The 20,480-nt window shown below is 46.8% G+C and overlaps 1 protein-coding gene and 1 pseudogene across 1 annotated transcript; both read right to left on the reverse strand.

Moving 5' to 3' along the window:
• Positions 1–1,042: 1,042 nt before the first annotated feature.
• Positions 1,043–18,240, reverse strand: QPRT (quinolinate phosphoribosyltransferase). The gene is made up of 5 exons (XM_016155117.2): positions 17,915–18,240; positions 14,212–14,281; positions 6,144–6,679; positions 5,494–5,619; positions 1,043–5,420 (listed from the first exon to the last, which is right to left on the reverse strand). Exons 2-5 carry the CDS (start codon positions 14,219–14,221, stop codon positions 5,202–5,204), a joined length of 891 nt encoding a protein of 296 aa, XP_016010603.2. The 5' UTR covers positions 14,222–14,281; positions 17,915–18,240; the 3' UTR covers positions 1,043–5,201.
• On the reverse strand, positions 7,573–7,691 carry LOC118607246 (annotated as a pseudogene).
• Positions 18,241–20,480: the final 2,240 nt, after the last annotated feature.

The following is a 20,480-nucleotide window of genomic DNA, read 5'->3' on the forward strand; positions in this document are numbered from 1 at the left end:
TAGCCAGGTTGGAGTGGCAGGGACCAGGTTTACCCTCCCTCCTGAAACAACCACCACTGTCACAATGACACCAGACGAAATACGTGAAGCAACAGTTTTTAAAACACTGAACACCAACAAAAGAGTAATGAAAGCAATGAAATCCCAGAGAGAAAGGAAGACAATCCAGGCTTTTAGGGTGGTCCAGCTACTGCTTTGAGAATTTCCAACTGCAGGTAGAGTTTGCAGGGGTAGTGGAGTGGGACCAGAGGACTTCTTGAGCTGAGAGAACAGAGCTGAGAGTCCAGGGACACCACAGCAGCTAGAGCTTGGAGAACAAAACACAGCTGCCTAGAGAGAACCCCAAGATCTGCAGAAGGGCCCCCTCAAGTATTCAGCAGAGAATAATCAGCTCACGTGCATGAGGAAACTACAGAAGGCCAGGGGAAGAAGGGATCATTGTCCATGGCTCACACAAGGCCAGGGCCTTTCTCACCAGACAGACTGGAAAATGTCACAGGGCACTGGGCAGAGAACTCAGGAAGTTCTCAGCCTAGCGGTGGGAAATAATTAACCCTGAGACTGAACGCTGCTCTGAATCTACCCAACAAATCATACAGATTACACAGATTACAAAAAATATCTGGTGTTCAACAAAGTAAAATTCACAATGTCAGGCAAGCAATCTACACATGCAAAGGGACAGGAAAACATGACCCACACTGAGGAAAATGGTCAATCAATTGAAACCAACCCAGAAGTGATGCAAATGTTAGAATGAGCAGAGAAGGACATTGAAATAGCGTTCCCTAACCGCGTTCCCTATATTTAAAAGGTGAGGTAGAGACATAAAGATATAAAAAATGATATAAATCAAATTTCTAGAAATGAAAATTATAATATTGGAGATGAAAAATACACTCCAGATAACAGATTAGACATTGTAGAAGAAAAGATTCATGAAGTTGAAGACATAGCAACAGAAATTATATGAAATAAAACAGAAAAATTTTTTTAAAAATAAAAAACACTTTAGTGAGCTGTAAAACAACCTCAAGCAACCTAATATGTGAGTAACTGGAGTTGAAGGAGACACATGGGAGCACAGAAAAAATATTTTAAGAATTAATGGCTGAACAACTGTTTTGTTCTCCAAATTTGATGAAAATTATAAACCTGCATACCTAAGAGCTCATAAATCTCTCCCACACAAGCCACTAGAGAATGTGCCCACCACAACAAGGGACAAAGCAAGAAAGAGGAAGACAAGGAATCCAGAAAACTAGGGATCAAACTCAAGAAAGACAGGAAGGAAGTCCCAGTAGATGGCGAAAGGCGTTCTCAAGGAGACAGCTATGCGGCAGGCCTGAAGAATAACCACTCCAGATAGAGGCAAGTTGGAAGGCTACAGAAAGGTACCTTTAAGAAAATTAAGCCATTAGAAAATCTAATGTCTTCAAATGAATCGAGATATTTAAATCTCAAGGCAGAGTTTAGACTTGAATTAGGTATACATACAAAGCAAACAAAATCACAAAGATGCTCTCCTTTGGTTAAAAAGTAGCCAAATATAAAAAAGCGAGTGACTTGTGGATAATTCTTTGCTGGTGCTAAGGCTTCTGAATCTTTTGGCTGAAAGAGAGAAAAAGGTTACCCAGTGACCCACCAAACTAGAGATGTGTAAGAGGATCGCTTTGCCCCTAATCATTTTCTGGGTGTGTTGTGATAGATTCCAGCTATGTAAAGAGCACTATGTATCTGAAATAAAGAAAGCCTGAACTGTCTGGAGTAAATCTGATGTGGACAGTGATTGATAGAGATGTTATTTACGGCCTCATGGTCAGCTTTTTAGTGCTCTGTAGTTCCGTTTTACATACTGAGCTACTTAGAGCCCCAGAAAGCAGGTCTTAATATTATTAAGGAACTGCCAAAATGATCTACCACTCAGGAGATGATTGGAACAAAGTACAGAGATGTTGAAACATTTATGAAATTTTACCTACCATATTGTCTTCAAGAGCTAGCGATAAATTAATGTTTCTGTTTACACCACATAAAACCACAGTGGGATTTTTTTTAAAGATACAAAGTTGAATTGTTTTCAGATACAGTTTGGTTGGCTAATAATGTCTTGCCATTTTTAAATGCTTTCAGCTTTCACTGGCCGTGGCACTCTAAAACTCAGGTCCACTGACTTCACTGACTGTCAACCTGGTTTGACCTCTTGCCTTCATGACTGAGTGTCCCAATAGGTGGGTGAGTGGAGGCATAGTAAGAGGAATGGGTAGATGGAAGGGGTGTGTGTTGTTGGGGTGGATAGGTGAGAACTAGAATAAATAGAAGCTGAGTGGGTGGGTAGGGTAAGAGGGTGGCCAGGAGGGTAGATGGAAGTGGATGAGCAGGTAGGTAAACGGAGAGGGGTAGATGGGTCAGTGCGTGAAGATGTGTCTTGGTCATCTCTGGAGTACACAGGGCCTTGAAAAGTCACAGAGATACCTTGGGTAGTTGGATGGGAATCTGATAAGGGGATTAAGCTGGAAAAGTAGGTGGAAGAAGAAACTGCTGCACACCCCTCCTCAGTTTTCATTCTTGAGCAGATGCTATATTTAGTATTCATAGCCTCCTTGGCTGTTATCTTTGGAGCCTGGAAAAGGAGATGAAATCAGAAAATGACTGGTGGTGGGATTGCAGTGCCCTCTTGTGGCTATAAGAGGTTTTGACATTTGGTATTCTCAGGTATTTTTTTCATTGTTTATACTTCCCACTCCATCGAACCCCTCCTCCACATTAGAATATAAATGTTTTGAGGACAAGGATTTCTGTCTGTTTATTCATTGTTACGTATCCTGTGTCTAGAATAGTGCCTGGTGCATAGTAGGTGTTTGATCAACATTAATGGACTACTTGGCTGACACAGATTTCAAACCCTGCCTCACCACTCTATTGATATATCACCCCCAACTTCTAACTTCATAAAACCTCAGTTTCCTCATGGGTAAAATGGTGACACTAACTTCCACCCCTCATGAACATTAACTGAGGGAACGAGATCTATGTGTGCTGAACAAGGGCACTCAGTCATGCATGTTCCCTTCTCACTACCAGTCAGTGTTGATGACTCGTTATACACTGAAGCAGCACTTGATTTGAAGAAATCACCCAAACCTAGTCCTAGGTTTACCAGGCAACGATAAAGTGTAGCCAGATAGATAGGGCACTACCAGATGAGGGTGAGATTTTCTTTGTCATCCACCCCATCTCCCCATCCTCACAGCCACACCCAACTCTTTCTACCCGTCAGACTCCATCTGCCCTCCGAGCCTTCGCAAACGCTGTTTCCTCTGCCTGCATCCCTTCTTTCCAACCCCACTGACATGACCCACATTCAAGCCCTCTCCTGCTTCAGCCTTCCCCTGGTCTCCCCTGAAGCTACTCTGACCCCTCAAATATATCTTCCTGCAGTGGATGTGATCTAACTGCAAAATGCTTATCTCACTTTCCAGCTTCAATCTGATTGCTCTCGGGACAGAGTCCAAGTCCTCTGACCTACCTACCATTTTGTGGTTGGATGTGGCCCAGTCCTAGTCATCTCGCCTCGCCTGATCCTAGCTTCGAATCTTATACCAAACAATCCAAGCCATTTCCTACCGCTGAGCCCATGCTGTCTCCTGCCTGGAACTCCATTTCCCTGCGAGGAGGGCTTGCGCTGCTTCTGCCAGCCCAGGATCCATTTCTTTTTCCTCTGGCAATGGCGTTCCCTCCCAGGACAGGAGGATTTGGGTTCAAGATGCATAATAGAGAAGACAGGTGCAGCCCCAGATGGCACCTCTGAGCTGTGTCCTGTGAAAATGGGCCCTTCGGTTCAGTGTATTAACAAAGCCAGTGTCCACTGTGTCCTGCATCTCTGCTAGGTGATGTGTGCTCACAGCCTGGCCATGGCAGGTGCCCAAAGCATGTTTGTTGTGCGAGGATGAAGGTCTGGGGCTTTCACATCTGAAATAAGCTCCTTGTTTTCTTAATCCGCCCCATTCCCAGGCCCCTTACTAGTCTCCAGGTTTAGAGAAGGGGTTAAGGGAAGAATACCTCCCTTAAGGCAGACTGGGACGCCCCCACTCCCCCTGGAAGGAGAATTTGTGGACAAGAGCTGTTTTTCTCTCCCTCTGGCAAAGGGTGGAGAAGAGACTAAGTTCTGGGAGGAGAAAGGCATCTCCAGATTGGAGCCCTTCTGGAAGGGGTCACCTCGGGGACCACCTTCATCCTGGGGAGCCCTCATGTCCTGGTTGCTCCAGGAGCCACACCAGAAGGGGTTAAAGAAAGGTGAGCCCTAGGCTTGAGGTGAGGGTAGGGGTGGCACACGGCTTAGTGAGAAGTTTGACCTCTGAACATGTGACCCCACTCCCCCATCCTTCACCCCTTAAACAGACATTTGCTCTGGCCTCAGCTGCTCTATATCAACCATCCTCTCCTCACTTTTAACCCCATGGAACCAGACCCCAAAAAGCCTGCAACACCAAATGGGGGGTGTCTTTCATTTTGAGGAAGATGCATGGTGAAGAAGTGAGGAATGGACAGGTTCTCACCTCTGCCAAAGAGGTAAAACAGTAACCAAAGACTTAATCACTGGTATAACTGGAGCATCAACCAAGTGTAATATTCTAGCTAAATATCAGACCTGATGCCACATGTCCTCAAATATAAGATGCCATTAATTATAAAACTCATGCTATCACTCCAAAAGAAAATCGTAGATTAAATAAAACCAATGCTTTCTTATCACTTACCATTGCTTGTAAAAAGTGCTCTTTGGGGGTTATTTCAACATAGATTATCATGTTATATCTATAACCTGCACGCACAGTAGCCTTTAAACATCATTGGTTAGAGATGCACCTTGACTTCAGAGGTGGCCAGTGTGTGAAAAAAAAAATGCATCTTAGAACAGATGAACTATGGTAATTTCTAACATTTACTGAGCATTTACTATGTGTTAATTATCGCCCAAAGAAATCCAGAAGGTTGACCTCATTTTATAGATCAGGAAACTGAGGTGAGCAGAGGTGAAGTCAGCCCTTCAGGGCCACACAGCAGTTAAGTGGCAGAGCTAGACTTTAACCCAGGTGAACACTAAGAGTGTCCTCTTGGCCACTATTCCTAAAATATATATAACCTTGAGGATCCCGAGAAACCATGTTACCCCACTACCAGTGTCATCCTCTTTAGCTTTAGGATCGGTGGGCATAGGGCACTGGAGTGGCCTCGTCAGCAAACAGCTTGAGGGAGAAATCCAGGGCCAGGGCAGACTGGGTCAGCATCCCCAAAGAGATGACATCGATGTGTGGCCCACAGAACCGAGGGCGGTTGCCCAGCATGATACCCCCACTGGCCTCCACGCCCACGCTCGGGAACCGGGCCTTCAGCACTTCAGCCGTGGGGTGCAGCTCCTGCAGGACACAAGCCAAGGGTTCATGAGAGCCCCTAACCTGGCCCCTTCCCAGGAAGCAGACCCCCCTTTACGTCTGAGTTGTCCAGCAAGACGAGGTCCGCACCTGCCTCCGCCGCCTCCAAGGCCTCCTGTAGGCTGCTGCACTCCACCTCCACCTTCAGAGTGAAGTTGGACGCCTGCTGGCCCCGCTGCACTGCCTGACAGGCCAGAAAGGTGCTCCTGAGAACAGCCGTGCTAGGAGCACAGTGAGCTGGGGCTGGTGTTCAAAAGGCCCAGATGGTTAGCAAGTTTTGGGTTAATGAGGAAACTAAGCATTGGAATGGTTTCTTTCATATTAGGTGAAAGCAAATGAAATTACCACTTTTGTGCGTCTAAAAAATGGCCTTATAGCAATGTTTGGCATTAGACCTGAGTTCATTTTGACGCAGAATATTTAAACAGGAAGGGGTCTTCAAGAACATTTTTAGACCTGCCCAAGGTTGTAGAACCATCAACACTGGGCTCCCCATGGTTCGTCTTTTGCTCTTGAACATCACACCCAGCAGCAGAACACTTGTAAAGGAGCAGGTCCAACCCCTCATTTTATAGACAGAGACTGAAGGGTCCAGGAGTCTCACCCCGCAACTCCCAGGCCCTCACTCCTCGCCAGGGTCTCTAATAGAGGGAAGCGCTGTGATGGGGGCTGGAGCAGAGGCAGGGCAGGGGCTCAGCCGACACATACCTTTTTTACACCACCAGCTGCCACGACATGGTTGTCCTTCACCATCACCAGCCCTCCCAGGTCGTAGCAGTCCGAGGTGGCTCCACCCACTAGGAGTCTGTATTTCTCTACCAGCCGGAAGCCTGGTGTGGTCTTCCTCGTGTCAGCCATATGCCCTGCCCAGCCGGCCCCCCTGGCAGCCTCCACAGCAGCAGCTGCAGAACTGGCAACTTTGTTGCAGCGGGCCAGGGTGTTAAGGGCCACCCGCTCGCCCATCAGCAGGCAGTGGGCAGGGCCCCAGACCTCAGCCACCTTGGCCACAGGCACCAGCTTTGATCCCTCAGGGAGGAGCCAGGAGACCTGGCAACTGACCCAGGCAAAGATTGCATCAAAGAAAGGCCTCCCAGCCAGTACCCCAGGGGATTTGGTCCACAGCACCGCCTGCGAGGGGGCTGCCCCTGCAACCAAGGCTGCGTAGTTGAGGCCTGGACAGTCTTCTCGGAGCCAGCCATTTGCCAGGGCAGCCAGAGTGGCAGGGGGCAGCAGGAGCGCCAGGTCTGTGGGAAAGAGAGAAAACAATGTTACATTTTGGCTGCCTCTCTTGTAGTCAGGGGAGATTGTCAAAATACACTTGTACTTGAACAATGTGGGGGTTAGGGATGGCAACCCCACGCGATCTAAAATCCCCATAGGACTTTTGACTCCCTCCCCAAATTAGTTGTCCCTTGGTATCAGTGGGGAATTGGTTCCAGGACCCCTCCACTGATACCAAAACTCACAGATGCTCAAATCCCCTACACGAAATGGCACAAATCAGTGCATACAGCTGGCCCTCCACATCCACAAACTCCCAACCATAGATCAACAATAGCACAAGTATTTTTTTTTAAAAAAAGGACAGGTATTTATTGAAAAAAAATCTGCATACATAGACCTGCGCAGTTCAAACCCATGTTGTTCCAGGGTCAACTGGATTTAACGACCAGCTAAATTCGGCACTAGCCAATAAGGCTGAAGATCTGGGTGTCCTGAGAGAATGGCTGGGGTGCGGGGTGGGCCCTGCGGGCTGGTCAGGTTGCCAAACTGAGCAAATAAAAATACAGGACACCTAGTTAAATTTAAATTTCTGACAACCATCAAAGATTGTTTAGGTATAAATAAATCCTAGGTGATATTCGGAACATACATGTACTTTAAAATCATCTGTTGGTTGTCTGAAACAAATTTTAACTCTGTCCTACATTTTTCCCGGCAGACCTAGTGCTGTATCAACAGCTATTGACCAACTAAGAGAGAAGTGACACCACTTGAAGTCACCCTGAAGACTTTCCAGTCTGCCTTGCGTAGAAGGATTAGTCATTTAGGAGTTGAAGCCCCCAGTAGAATCTGAGCTGTGTCTTTTTCATCCCGGTCTTCTCCATAGCACCAAATATATATATGTTTTTTTAAACAACTACAGCACCTGGTCTTCCTAGGTGGTCTCCCATCTAAGTACTAACCAGGCCTGACCCTGCTTAGCTTCTGAAATCAGATGGGATTGGGAACGTTCAGGGTGGCATGGCCATAGATGCACCAAATATCTTAAAGCTGGAAGTTTAGCTTTTTTACAGGTGGAAACTGAGGAACAGAGAGGAAGGGCAAGCAGTCTGCGGTCACATAGCAAACTGGCGGCAGAGTCAGACAAACTAGGCCTTGTGGTCATGGCTGCCTGTCCCCCCCCCCCCGCCGCCCCCGCTTTTGCCCTCTAGCTTGGAGACCCCTCCCACACCTGATGTTTCAGCAAACTGCCATATCTCTACAGATGGGGGTTGTACAAGGAAAAGGACAGGGAAATTGGGGTAGAGCCCCTGTTCTGTGGGACACAGCTTCAGGAGTGCAGGCGAGTCCTTGCCTGTAAAATAAGAGTGGTGGACGTGGTGGTCCCTAACGTCCTTCCCGCACGTGTATGGGTTACTGTGCCCCTCACGCCAGTTGAATGAATAGGGTGACCCGCTGAGGCTGAGCTCAGGCATGATGCAACAAGGCCATCTGTTGGCCAAGAGAAGACCTGCGGCCTCATGGGAGCCTCCCAGGGATGGGGACACAATTCTACAGCATGTGAGAGAGGGGCTTGGGTAGAGTTGGGTTGAGCTTTGTTAACCCCACTTTTGCTCCAAGTTGAAGTTGACGCCAGACATTGGCTTGCTCTACTCTTTTGTGCAGCTCTTCTTCCCCAAAGCACCCGTTCTTACCTCCCCACTCCCACCCTCAGCCACAGTCCGGTGGTTGAACCTGACCTCTTTCCCCACATTCTCTCCCACACTGTCCCAAGTGTCCCAAGTGTGGGGAAAGAGGGTCAGGTTCCTCACTCAGAGCCAGCTGTGCCCTGGCTGGGTGCTGGGAACAAAGTCAGTAAAAGGGACAAAGACATAGTCCTATCTTCACTGTGGTCCAGCCAAGTAAAAGGCCCAGGAACAAAGAGCAGCGATGCAGAAGCCCCCACTCAGTCAGACTCTGTGCACTGATGTTCGCTTTTTAAATCAAATTCAAATCCTTCAACTGCTGAGAGTCAGATAAACAAACTGACACATCTATCAATGGAATTCTGACTTGGCAATAAAGAAAGGAACCAGCTACTGATACACACAGTAGGGATGCATCTCAACTGTATTGTTTTAAGTAAAGAAACCAGATTTAAAGGGCTACATCCTATTTGAGCCCATCCATATGACATTTTGGAAAAGGCAAACGCAAACCAACAACTACAGAGAAGAAACCAATGATTGCCTGGGGGCAGGGGTGGGGCTGCCCGCAAACTGACAGCACCACAGAGTTTTTGGAAGCTACTGGACTGTTCTAGATCTTGTCTGTGATGGTGGCTACATGACTGATGCATTTGTCAAGACTCACAGGACTTCACACAGAAAAGGGTGAATTTTACTGTCTATAATTATACCCCATTAAACGTGCCTTTAAAATAAAACAATGAACAAATTAATTCCGAGTGGATCACTCTCCTGTTTAAAATTCCACTTTCATTGTATTAGCTCCAGGCTTACCGACTTCTTTCCAGTTTTCATTTATTCTTTCGACAAACCTTTATTGAGCACCTGCTTGGTGCCAGGTACTCGTTTGGGGTGACAGAGCAGGCAGCTCTTTCTCTTAGCTTTCAGGCCTTAGCCTGTGCTGTTCCAGGGTTGTGCCTCTGCCTGCAACTCCCTTTCTTCACCCCACTCCCCAGCCCCCGCCAACTCCCCATCACCCCTCAGTTCTCTTTTGGGTCTTCTCATAGACATCGCTTCCTCGGCAGGGGGCTCTTACAGACCTCCTAAATCAGGTCGCTGCTCACTCATCCCCTTGTTCTTCCCTCATCAACTCTGGAGGCACAGATGTATCTGTCCAGAGAGTTTCCTGCTGTATCCCAGGGGCCTAGCACACTGAGCCATGTGAATGTGCTGCTTTTATCGCTCAAAAATGGTCAAACGTTGGCAATTTCACATTGTTTAGCTTAATACTAAGTGTTCAATGATACTTATCCAAGCAGAGAGGCCACACAGCAGAATGAATCAGAGCCCTGACTCTGGACCACATGACCGGGGTTTCAACATGGGCTCTGCCATTTTTTAGCTAACTGATCTTAGGCCACTCAATCTCTCTGGGGCCTTAGGTTCTTCCTCTGCAACAGGAATAATGATAATAATTACTTCATAGGGTTGTTACAAAAATTAACTGAGTTAATATTTGCAAAGTGCTCAGGAACACTGCCTAGCACACAGTAGGTGTGTTTGCTAAAGGAATGACTAAAGCATTTACCAAGGGTGGTAGAAGCGTAGAGAAAGAAATGACTAAGTGTCCCTGAGGAAGGGGGTGGTAGTTCTGATGGCCTTGAAGAATGAGTAATGTTTGCCAGGCAGAGGTGTAGGGTGGGTATGAAGGAGGGCAAGACACTTCAGGTTGAAAGAGCAGGTGTTCAAGGCTCAAACACAAGAAAATGGAGAGAAGATGGAAGGGAGGGCTGAGTAGCATTCATAGGAGAAATGGCGGAGAGTGAGGCCAGAGTGAAAAAGGCCTAAACTATTTAGCTGAGAAGTTTGGACAGATCCTAGGAGCCATACAGAATTTTAAGCAAGGAAATTATATGATTATGATTTTTTTTTCTAGAAAGGTTGTTTCAGCTCCTGACTGGAGATGGGTTGGGAGGCAAAGGGAGGCCGAAGCCACTGGCCAGACAAAAGGTGAGGAAGCCTTGAACCTGGGCAGTAGCCGTAGGTAGAGCAAACAGGGGTCAAGGTGAGAATTGTTCCTGAGATAGGATCTGCCAGAATTAGCAGCTAATAAAATGTAGTAACCTTGGGTTTCCATCCTGGGTAGCTGAAAACTGACATAAGGAGGAGTATGTTGGGGCGGAGAATGGGGACAGCAAAAGGCAGCCTACACTGCCTATGGTGTGGCAGCCGTGGCCACCACAGTTCTCTTATAATGCTCTCTCACCTGAAACTCACTGCAGGAGATCTTCCCATTCTATGAGTACAGAAACTAGATCCCAAGGAGGTTCCCAGAGCATGCTCTGGTGACACCGCTTATAAGCAGCAGAGCTGGGGGAAAAGATGACTTTGGTTTTGCGGATGCTGAGGTTGAGGTGCCAGCAGAAAGCAAGGAGGGCAGACGAATTGTTCTGGAGTTCAGAATTGATATTAGGATGAGGGATGGAGATGTTGGAGCCACTAGTATATACAGATGGTGACTGAGCATAGCAGTGGGTAGGATCAGAGAAGAAGAGGAGGCTCTGGGAAACACCAGCATTTAAAGGACACACAGAAGTGTGGCTGTCTAAGAGAGAAGGAGCCCAGGCAGAAGGGGGTGTCTGGATTTCAGGTAGTGGAATGTGAGTTGAAGCAAGTCGAAGGAAGGCCAGGAAGGCCTGTGACAGAGCAGTTTTGGTTCTGTGTGGTTGGGGCAGAAATCACATAGTCATGGTCAATAAGTATATGGGAGGCGAGGAAGTGGAGGCTGTCGGCACAGACCACCCCCTTCAGCAGAGGTGAGAAAGCAGAGCCCTCCACTTGGGCTGTACCTTGAAGTCATCTGGGGAGCTTTGCAGAATCTCTGCTGCTCTGGTCCATTCTGACCACCTTAATAAAAGGCTATGAGGGATGATTTTGGAAGAGCTCCCCCTGTGACTCAGATGCTCATGAGGGTTAAGAACTAACACTCGCACAAGACCACAGATTGCATGCCTCCCTTTATATGAAACACCCGGAAAAGGCAAATCTAAAGAGACAGATATCAGTATTGTGTATGCCTTGGGCTGAGAACGAACTCGAAACAGCATGAGATCTTATTAGGGTGATGGAAATGGTCTATGGTGATAGCTGTACAAGTCAGTAAATTTACTGAAAATCATTATTCACTTAAGCAATAACCAATGCTCTGCTGAAAGGCAGGACCCATTCTGCAATCCCAGTGAACCAGTGAATCTGTGTGTTGAGCACCAAAAGCCAACATCGAGAAGAAAGACAGCTGGACACTCCTGATGGGAGAACACACCACCACTCATGCAATACTCTTGTCAAAACAGTTGAACCAGAGTCAGATCAGACTCTAGATGCAACCACCAATTTCCGAGAAAATCAGAGGACAGAGAAACATGTTAAAGCATCCCATGGGGACACAATCAGCAAAATCCAGGCCAAAGTAAACTCGACCAGAAGGTAACCTAATTTCTTAAGCAAATATATTGCAAGGAAAACAAAAGATTAAGAGAATCTTAAAACACATTCTAATCAACCATAGTATATGGATCTTATTTGGATTCTAATTCAAACATATTAATTGAAACCAAATTAGAACATTTATAAGAGAATTAAAAATTCAAACACTGAAGGGATATTTGATAGCATTAAGGGAATTTTTTAAAAAATCTAATTGTGATAACTCTTGTGATTGCAATAAAAAGAAAAGTTCTTATCTTTGAGAAAATACTAGCTGAGAAGGTAATGTATGAAAAGATTGGAAAGCTAGTTTTGCTTTAAGGTAATCCTGGAAGGTAGAAAGCAGAAGGGGTGTGGATGAGGCTGGGTTAGCCACAAGCTGATTTTTGTTGAGGCCGTGTGATGAGGACATGAGGGTTCATCAGACCTTTCTGTCTACTTTTGTACATGACATTCTGTGACATTTTGTGTTTGACATTCTCTATAATTAAAACAAAATGAAAGAAAAAAAAGAAAGAAAAGACGAAGAAGGAGAGAGGGACTTCATTTGAGATAGGGTCAAGGTAAGTTTTTTAGAATGGGTGGAAATGTTGGAGAGGATGCGGAGAAAAAGGAACCCTCATACACTGCTGTTGGGACTGAAAATTGGTACAGCCACTGTGGAAAACAGTATGGGGCTCCTCAGAAAACTAAGAATTAATCTACCATATGATCCAACAATCCCTCTACTGGGTATTTACCCTAAAGACTTGAAAACTATATTCATAAAGATATTTGCACACCAGTGTTCATTGCAGCATTACCCACAGTGGCCAGGACATGGAAGCAACTGAAGTGTCCCAGGATAGATGATTGACTCAAGAAGCTGTGGTACATATATATAATGGAATATTACTCAGCCATAAGAAGAGATGAAATACTGTCATTTGCGACAACATGAATGGACCTCAAGATAATCATGCTAAGCGAAATAAGCCAGACAGAAAAAGTTGAAAATTACATAATATCATTTATATGTGGGATATAAACCTAAAAGCAACAAATGAACAGGACAAACAGGCACTCATGAACATGGACTATGCTAGTGGTTACCAGAGGGCAGCGGGGAGACAGGATAAAGGGGGTCAATTATGTGGTGACAGAAAGAAATCTAACTATAGAAGGTGAACACACAATGTAAATATATATATGCCTTACTGTTAAAGTATACAGCTGAAACTTACTAAATTTCGTTAACCAATGTCTCCATAAAAAATTAATTAATTAATTAAAAAAAAAGAATGGATGAAGCAGTGGTTCCCGACTTTGGCTGCACAATGAAATTGTCTGGGGAGCTTTGCAAAATGCTGATGTCTGTGCCCCACTCCCCCAAATTCTGATATAACTGGTCTGGAATGTAGCAACCTAATTCTAGTTTGTAGCAGAGCTTAGAGCTTCGGAATTGCTGGAAGAGAAGGAAAGCTGCCATCCGCTGGTGCCCACGGCATGCCAGGCACTTGCTGCACAGTCACAAATCCTAGGTAGAGATCATCCGTCTTTATAGATGGAGAACTGAGGCTCGGAAATGTAAAGGGAAATTACTTAAAGGGCAGAGGTAGAAAATGATAAAGCTGGCAAATGATCTCTGCGGACCCAGCTCTTCTTCCTCCACAGCTGGTGCTTGTAGAGCCTCCACCTGTAGAACCTTGTCACCCTCCCCAACCCTGCCAGCGGGGAGCCATTCTCTTGTCCCTTCTTGGAGCTCAGTTGTTCCAACTGCTTATCGTGGAGGCAGAATAGAATGTTAAGCACTCCACATTCAGTTTGTGAAAAATAAATAAGTAACGTCTGGATCTGGTTTTCTTTAGGCCCCAACTTTCATGCATTTCCAACGAAAGGGATTCCCTGTGGTGGCCTTGAAAATACAGGCTTCTGAATGCATGCGCAGGTATGAGTGGAAGGAACTTGGGAGGAGAGGGCTGTTTCTGCAGCTGCCTGGGGAAGGCTGGTGCAGAAGACTTGGGAGAAGCTGCTACTCGGCTGTAACACCCTGTCCCGCTTTCTACCCTTGCAGTTGTTACTATGAGATCTCTCAAACTGCCGGGTCTTCAGAGATTATAATTTTACCCTGTGGGATGTAACATTGCTGTCTCAAGGCGATACTTTCTGAGTTGACTGTCCAGAGTCTATTAAAATTGACATCTCTTTTTCTGAGAGTGTATACAAAAAGCATCTTGGAATAGTTCCTGTACTTCTCTCTATACAAATTATGTAAAAGGATACAAATAAACCAAAGATTTGGCACAATACATGAAAATATTCCCCACTAGCTGGTCTTGCCTACTGTTTCTATTCTGCCCTGACTGGGCAGCGGCTCCTTGCCAGAAGGGAGCAGAGCTTCCATCCCCCAGCTCACTCACCTTCAGTCATTAACAAGCACTTGTCCGTGACTGTGATGGGTGGGCACAAAGGGAGGCTCTTCGAGTGGACCTAAAATAAATACAAGTCGTTGTTCTTAATGGTATGTGTAATGCGTGGCCTGCGCTTGCAGCAACAGCGGTGTTATATGAGGCTGACAGTCTTCCAGCCAAAACCAGGTAATGATGGTTTCTCTCAACTCACAGGAAAAAATTAACTTGGAAGTTGTCAATTTTAAAGATTTTGACTTTTTAAGTTGTTCTTAAAACTCTGGAGACTTCTACAATTTGTCTATAATAGAAGCGAGAATGACATAATGTGTAATAATAATAATGATAACTAACCATCTTTTCTAGGCACTGTTTCAAGCATTTTAGATATATTAACACATTTAATCCTCACAATAACCCTATAGGAATACTATTATTATCCCCATTTTACGAATCAGGAAACCGAGGCACTAAGAGGGCAAGTAACTTGCTCAAAGTTCACATAGCTGGGGAACGTGCAGTCAGGAACATAAGCCCGGGCAGAGGGTCTCCAGAGTGCCCTAATTACCCCACCTCACCACGCTGCCGTTTAACTTAACATAACATTATCTTTTAAAATTATGTTTATTAAGTGAATAGTCACAGAGTTCAGCAAGCCACAATCAAGGTTCCAGGGGTGTCCCTGGTGTAGTATGAACTGCCCGGACTGGGAGTCGGGCATGCATGGGTTTGAGTCCTGGTTCCTCCACCCTTATGCTGAGTGACCCCATGCAGTTTGCTAACCTCTCTGAATCAGTTTCACGAGGAAATCACAGGACTTCAGTGAGAAGGGAATGAGGTGATTTGCATAAAGTGTCCGAGCAGGCATCTTTGAACCCAGGTGTCTGACTCTGATGGCTCTATTTATTTGTCAATCCATTTGGCAAATACCAGATGGAGACACAGGCTGATTAGCACTGCGGTTTCCAGATTAATATTCTTCTCTTTCCCCTTCTCTACCTAGAGAAGAGAAATGACCTCCAAGTAGGGCAAAATGTGATTGCCCATCACGCAAGTGCTAAGAGGATCTATGGCAGCAGTCCCCAACCTTTTTGGCACCAGGGACTGGTGTTCCTATGAGAATCTAATGCCTGATGATCTGAAGTGGAGCTGAGGCGGTGATGCTAGCGCTGGGGAGCGGCTGCAAACACAGATGAAGCTTCGCTCACCTCCTGCTGTGCAGCCCAGCTGCTAACAGGCCACAGTCCAGTACTGGTCCGTGGCCCCAAGGTTGGGGACCCCTGATCTACAGAATTTCAGAGCAGTTAGAGTGTAACAAGATAGAGGACTGAGTGGTAGGATGGGGCCAGACTGAGCAGGCTTTGAATGACAGGAGGAGGGTTTTGGTCAGTTGAAAATGGGAAATCATTGTATTTTTTTATCAGAAGTCACATGATCAAATGCACTTTGAAGTTCAAATATTTAAATTTTGCCTAGGGTTCCTGAAAGATATAAGTTGGGAGGCTGTTGCAACAGCTGGGCAAGAAGCAATGAGCCAGGGTGAAGTGCAATAGGAGAGCGTCCTTCTCAAGGCTGTAAGAAAAAGGGGACACCACCTGAACATCACCCCACCTCCACGTGTGGTCCTGCCCCACTCACACATTGGCCGAGTCGGACCTCTCCACCTTTGCCCACCACCCTCCCAGGCTCTGTCCGTGCCCCTGCTTTCCCCCAGTTCCTCAGCCTTCGCCTCACCCCCTTGACTTGTCTATCCCCTCCAGGCTTAATTCCCATGGCTCAGTGATCCCAGCACCAGATCTTCTGAGCTAAACATCAGGTGTCATCACATGCACGAAGACAACGATGCAAAGGAAGCCTCCACCAGGCTGCCCCCCCAGAGGGCAAGAGGAAAAGAACAGGAAGAGGCTCAGGTGACACCATGGAGCTAAGTCCACAGGACACAACAACTGTGTAGGTATTGGGGTGCGAGAGAAAAGGATCAGTAAAAGCTGACCCTGAAGTTTCCAGTCTGGGTAGCAGGATGGTGAGACATGAACAGAATGGAGCTGGTGTAGGGAGAAGGCTGAGTTTGGCATTGCGGGGAGGTGTTAAGGTGGAGATGGACACACAGAGCTTCCAAAAACGGAGCTGGAACCTGGGGAGAGCTCAGAGCTGGATAGACAAATGTGAGGGATCAACATCAGGGTAACCACCCCCAGGCGGTCCTGGTGTGCCAGGCACTCCACATGAATCATCTCATTTAATCCTCATCGTGAGCCAAGGGCAGGCACTGTTTTCACTTTATTAATAAGAAAATAGAAACACAGTGAGGCTAAGCATCTTGTCTGAGGTCACACAGCTAGCAGGTGGCAGGAATGGGGCATGAACCCAGGCTCAGGTCATTTCTAAAACCAAGAGCTTGTTTGGACCCCAACAGCTACTTCCACTGCCAAGCCAAAGGGACCAGGTATGCAGGGCCAAAAGAGGTAGCAAACCAGGGAGGAAGTCAGACCTGGGGAAGAAGTCCAGTGAAAATGCAGAGCTCACAGAGGGGGCACCTTCCATGCAGCCTGTCATTTGTCCTCCCCACAACCTTGTGAGCAGGGAGCTGTTATTATCATTTTACAGATGCAAGGAAAGGAGGCTCTGAGAAGTCAGGTGACTTGCCTGAAGTCACACAGCCTATTCTTGGTGGTACCCATATTCAGACAGGAGACTTTTGACCTCCAAGCCTGGCCCGGATGGTTCTACATACAGCCTCCTTATCCGCATCACCCCTACCCAGCAGAGGATCACTGGACTCAAGCTCTCTGCCTGGCCAGAGGCACATGGGATGGGACTTTGCCTCCACTCCTCCCCAGCTGCTAGCCAGGAACAAAGTCCAGAGCTGATCCCAGTCCAGCCTCCTACTCCTGTCCCCTAAAGCCCCCGAGAGATGTGCCCTCCTCCAGGCCACCCCTGACCCTTCCTGGGTCTTAAGCCCCAGAGCTTCTTGGGACCCAAAGAGTGGAAAAAGAAGAGTGAGAAGAGGTCTTTGGGGGACAGAAATGAATGCTTGGGGTTCAGAGAGATTAGAAGGAGATAGCGGAAGTAAGAGAGTGGAGACGGGGTCCAGGGACTTGGTCTTCCAGTGGGGGTGGAGGGATGAGGGACCGAGGTACATTGGGATGGGAAGAGGGGCAGCAGGGCTGGGGAGATGCTGGTGCAGGAACACAGGGGACAGACGACCGCGGGTCTCCTTGACCTTCAAGGTCCATGGCAGCTTGGAGTTGCCGCGCTGGCGTCAGCTGCTCGGATCTAAAGCTTGGAGAAGCCTGAGGCTTGGGGCGGGGCTGCCAGGGTCGGAGGGGGAGGGGCCAGTCTAGCCAGCCCCCAACTGCCCTCCCCAGGTTCTCTGGGCTCCCTCTTGCCCTCTTCCAGGACCTCTGGGACAGCGCATGCCTTGCCTGCTTTCCATACTCAGAGGAGGAGCTCTCAGTTTCCTATCTCAGAAGTCCTCTCCTCCCTGAGCCAGAGACCCTGTCTCCCCACAAACCCGGCTCTTCCCAGGGTGTGAGGCTGGGGATGCAAGAACGTGCTCCCTTGCGAGGGCTGGAAAACCCTTTCGAAGGCGCACTAGGAACATCGGGCTTTAGACCCGCATTCGAATCCCAATTCTACCCTTTGTGATCGCTAGTACCTTTTTACCTTTTTATGAGCCCCAGTTTCCTTCGCAGAAAAATGGGGTAATACCCACCTCGTGGGTTCGTTCAATGGAAAATCAAGTGAATTGAGAGTGACACAGAGTAGAAGCAACAAATGTCAACTTCCCTTCCTTTTCCTCTTTCCAATGTACTTTAAAGGCATGAGCAGGTCGGAGCTGGACTTCAAAATGGGAGACCTAGGAAACTGGCCGGAACCTGTGCTGGGGACGCCAGGCGAGTTCCTGTCCAAGAACTGCCGGGACTCTGTTTCCTCACGGAAAACTGCTTGCTGTCGACATAAAGGACATCCAAACCTGGAGAGAATTTTAATGGGTTTATTTGAGCCAAACTGATGACAATTGCCAGGAAGCAAAATCTCAACAGACTGAGAAAATGCTCCAGAGAATGGCAGTTTCTAAGCTTATTTTATTTTACACATTAGAATCAAAGGAGGGTTACATGAAAGTCGCTGGTGGTAGATTAAGGAGATGGGAGAGGGAATCTCTGGGATTGGATAAAAAGTAAAATGGAGAGAGAGCTCACTTCTTTTACACTGGTGGGTACAGGATGGTTAATAATTAACATTTACATCATATAGAGATGGGATGTGAGAAACAAGATGACAATGAGGGGCCTGTGGTCTCCTGCTCTGGTGCCTATGGGTGTGCTCTGAGGAGTCTGGAAAAGATTACTCTGACTTTGCAAAGGTATATTCTTAGATACTAAAAGACAGTCTCATTTAAGGTAAAGACTGACCTTTGTCAAGGAAGCTACAGGCCTTCGTGGTTACTTTTGGCTTCTGAGTTTGTAGGGCCTGCCATGCAGGCCTCCCCTGAGCTTGTCAGATTTGGTATGTGGCCCCCTTTGTCTACATTGCTAAAGCCTCTGGGACCACTGGTCGCCAATCCATGGGCATCCTCCCTGTCTGCTCCTATTTCCTTCTCTGCAGCACGTGGCACTGCCAGGACTGGGACTCTGGTAAAACAAGTGAGGGTCCTGGGGTGCAAAACTGAAGAGGGCCGCACTCTCATGTTCCGTTTTGCTTCTCAGCACCTTGCTTGCCTGACTGTAGTCCAGACCTGTTCCTGACTGCCTTCTTCCAAACTGTTTTCTTCCTTTTTTCCATGGACATCATTTTCTCCAAGTTTCTCTCTTAAAGGTGCTTTACTGACTCTTGTAGGTCCTTCTTCCTACATCCAACGCTCAAATTTTGTTGTCCCTCAAGTGTGATGGGACTATTTCTCTTTTCCTCCTGGGCTCACAACTAAACTACACTTCCCAGCCTCTTTTGCACTGAGGCCACCCCACGACTGAAAGTTTTGTCCCATGGAATGTGATATGCGCCACTTCCAGACTTGGCCCATGAAAGTCTTCTCTCTCTGTCTATCTCTCTATCTCTCTACTCCCCCCACCCCCGCCCCGCCTTATTGCCTTCCAGGAATGTCAGAGCCACAAAATGAAGGAGCCAGGTACAGGGTTAACTCAAAGCATAGCCCCTCCGCATACTCAGAAGACTGACGGCTTCCCAGCCAGCAGCCAGGGAAGGCAATGCACAAAGCTTTCAACAGCGCCTGCTCCCAAAGATGTTTCCTGCTGCTCCTGTGGACATTATCTGCTCCCTTAACCAAGCAGCACATCTTGCTCTCGTCTGTTAAGAAGGCAGATAACCCCTCCCTCTGCTCATGCGCATAAAAACTCTGCTTGCTCTTGGTCAGCAGCTTTACTCCTGCAGCTTCGATCAGCTGCTGCTGAAGTTTCCCTGCCTCGTGAGTAATAAATGACATTTTTCACCCCTCTGGTCCTCCTGGTGGTTCTTCCAGAATATCCTGACCCAGGTGCAAGTTCCAGGCCTGGGCCTCCTGCGTTACACCAGGGTTCCTGAATGACCTTGTAGAAAGTCACCCTCCAAATGCCAGCATTGAACTGTCACATAAGCAAGGAAAAAAACTTCTCTTGAGTTGTACCCCTGAGTGTTGGGTTTGTTTGTTACAGCAGTTAACCTGCCCTGACTAACAAACACACCAAGATTCACTTCCTAGATCTCTCCTTTTCTTCTTCTACACAGTGAATGCTATAGTTCATGCATTTATTCATCTATACTTTTATTTAACTTGCTATCTAAAACCAGATGAGTCTTAAACTCATATCTCTAGTTCAGACATCCCTCCCAAGTTCTAGGTCTCTATTTCTAACCATCTCCAAACATCCCTTATAACTTTTCTGAAAATGAACTTATTATGTTTTTCCCCAAACTGCTCACCTCTCTGCAATTCCACATAATGAATGATGTCGGTATCTCCTCAATCTCCCAAGATAGAAACCTTAAAGTCCAACTTAATTCTTCCCCCACCACTTCAATAGCCAATTGGTTCTAAAATATTGTTCTCTGAATAAAATATATTTCAGACATGACCTCTCCTTTCACCTTAAGCCACACTCCCACTATATCTAACTCTGACGAGAATAATGTTCTCCTCTGGGGCCACGCTGCCTTCAGGCCACTCTCCTGGATACCAAGTTCTCTCAAAAGACAGAGCTGATCTTGCCACATGTTTACTTAAAAATCATCATTTGTTCATTCATTAATTTATTCATCCCTCCATTCAGTAAACACATATT

This window comes from Rousettus aegyptiacus, unplaced genomic scaffold, assembly GCF_014176215.1.
Source record: "Rousettus aegyptiacus isolate mRouAeg1 unplaced genomic scaffold, mRouAeg1.p scaffold_m13_p_8, whole genome shotgun sequence".
NCBI lineage: Eukaryota > Metazoa > Chordata > Mammalia > Chiroptera > Pteropodidae > Rousettus > Rousettus aegyptiacus.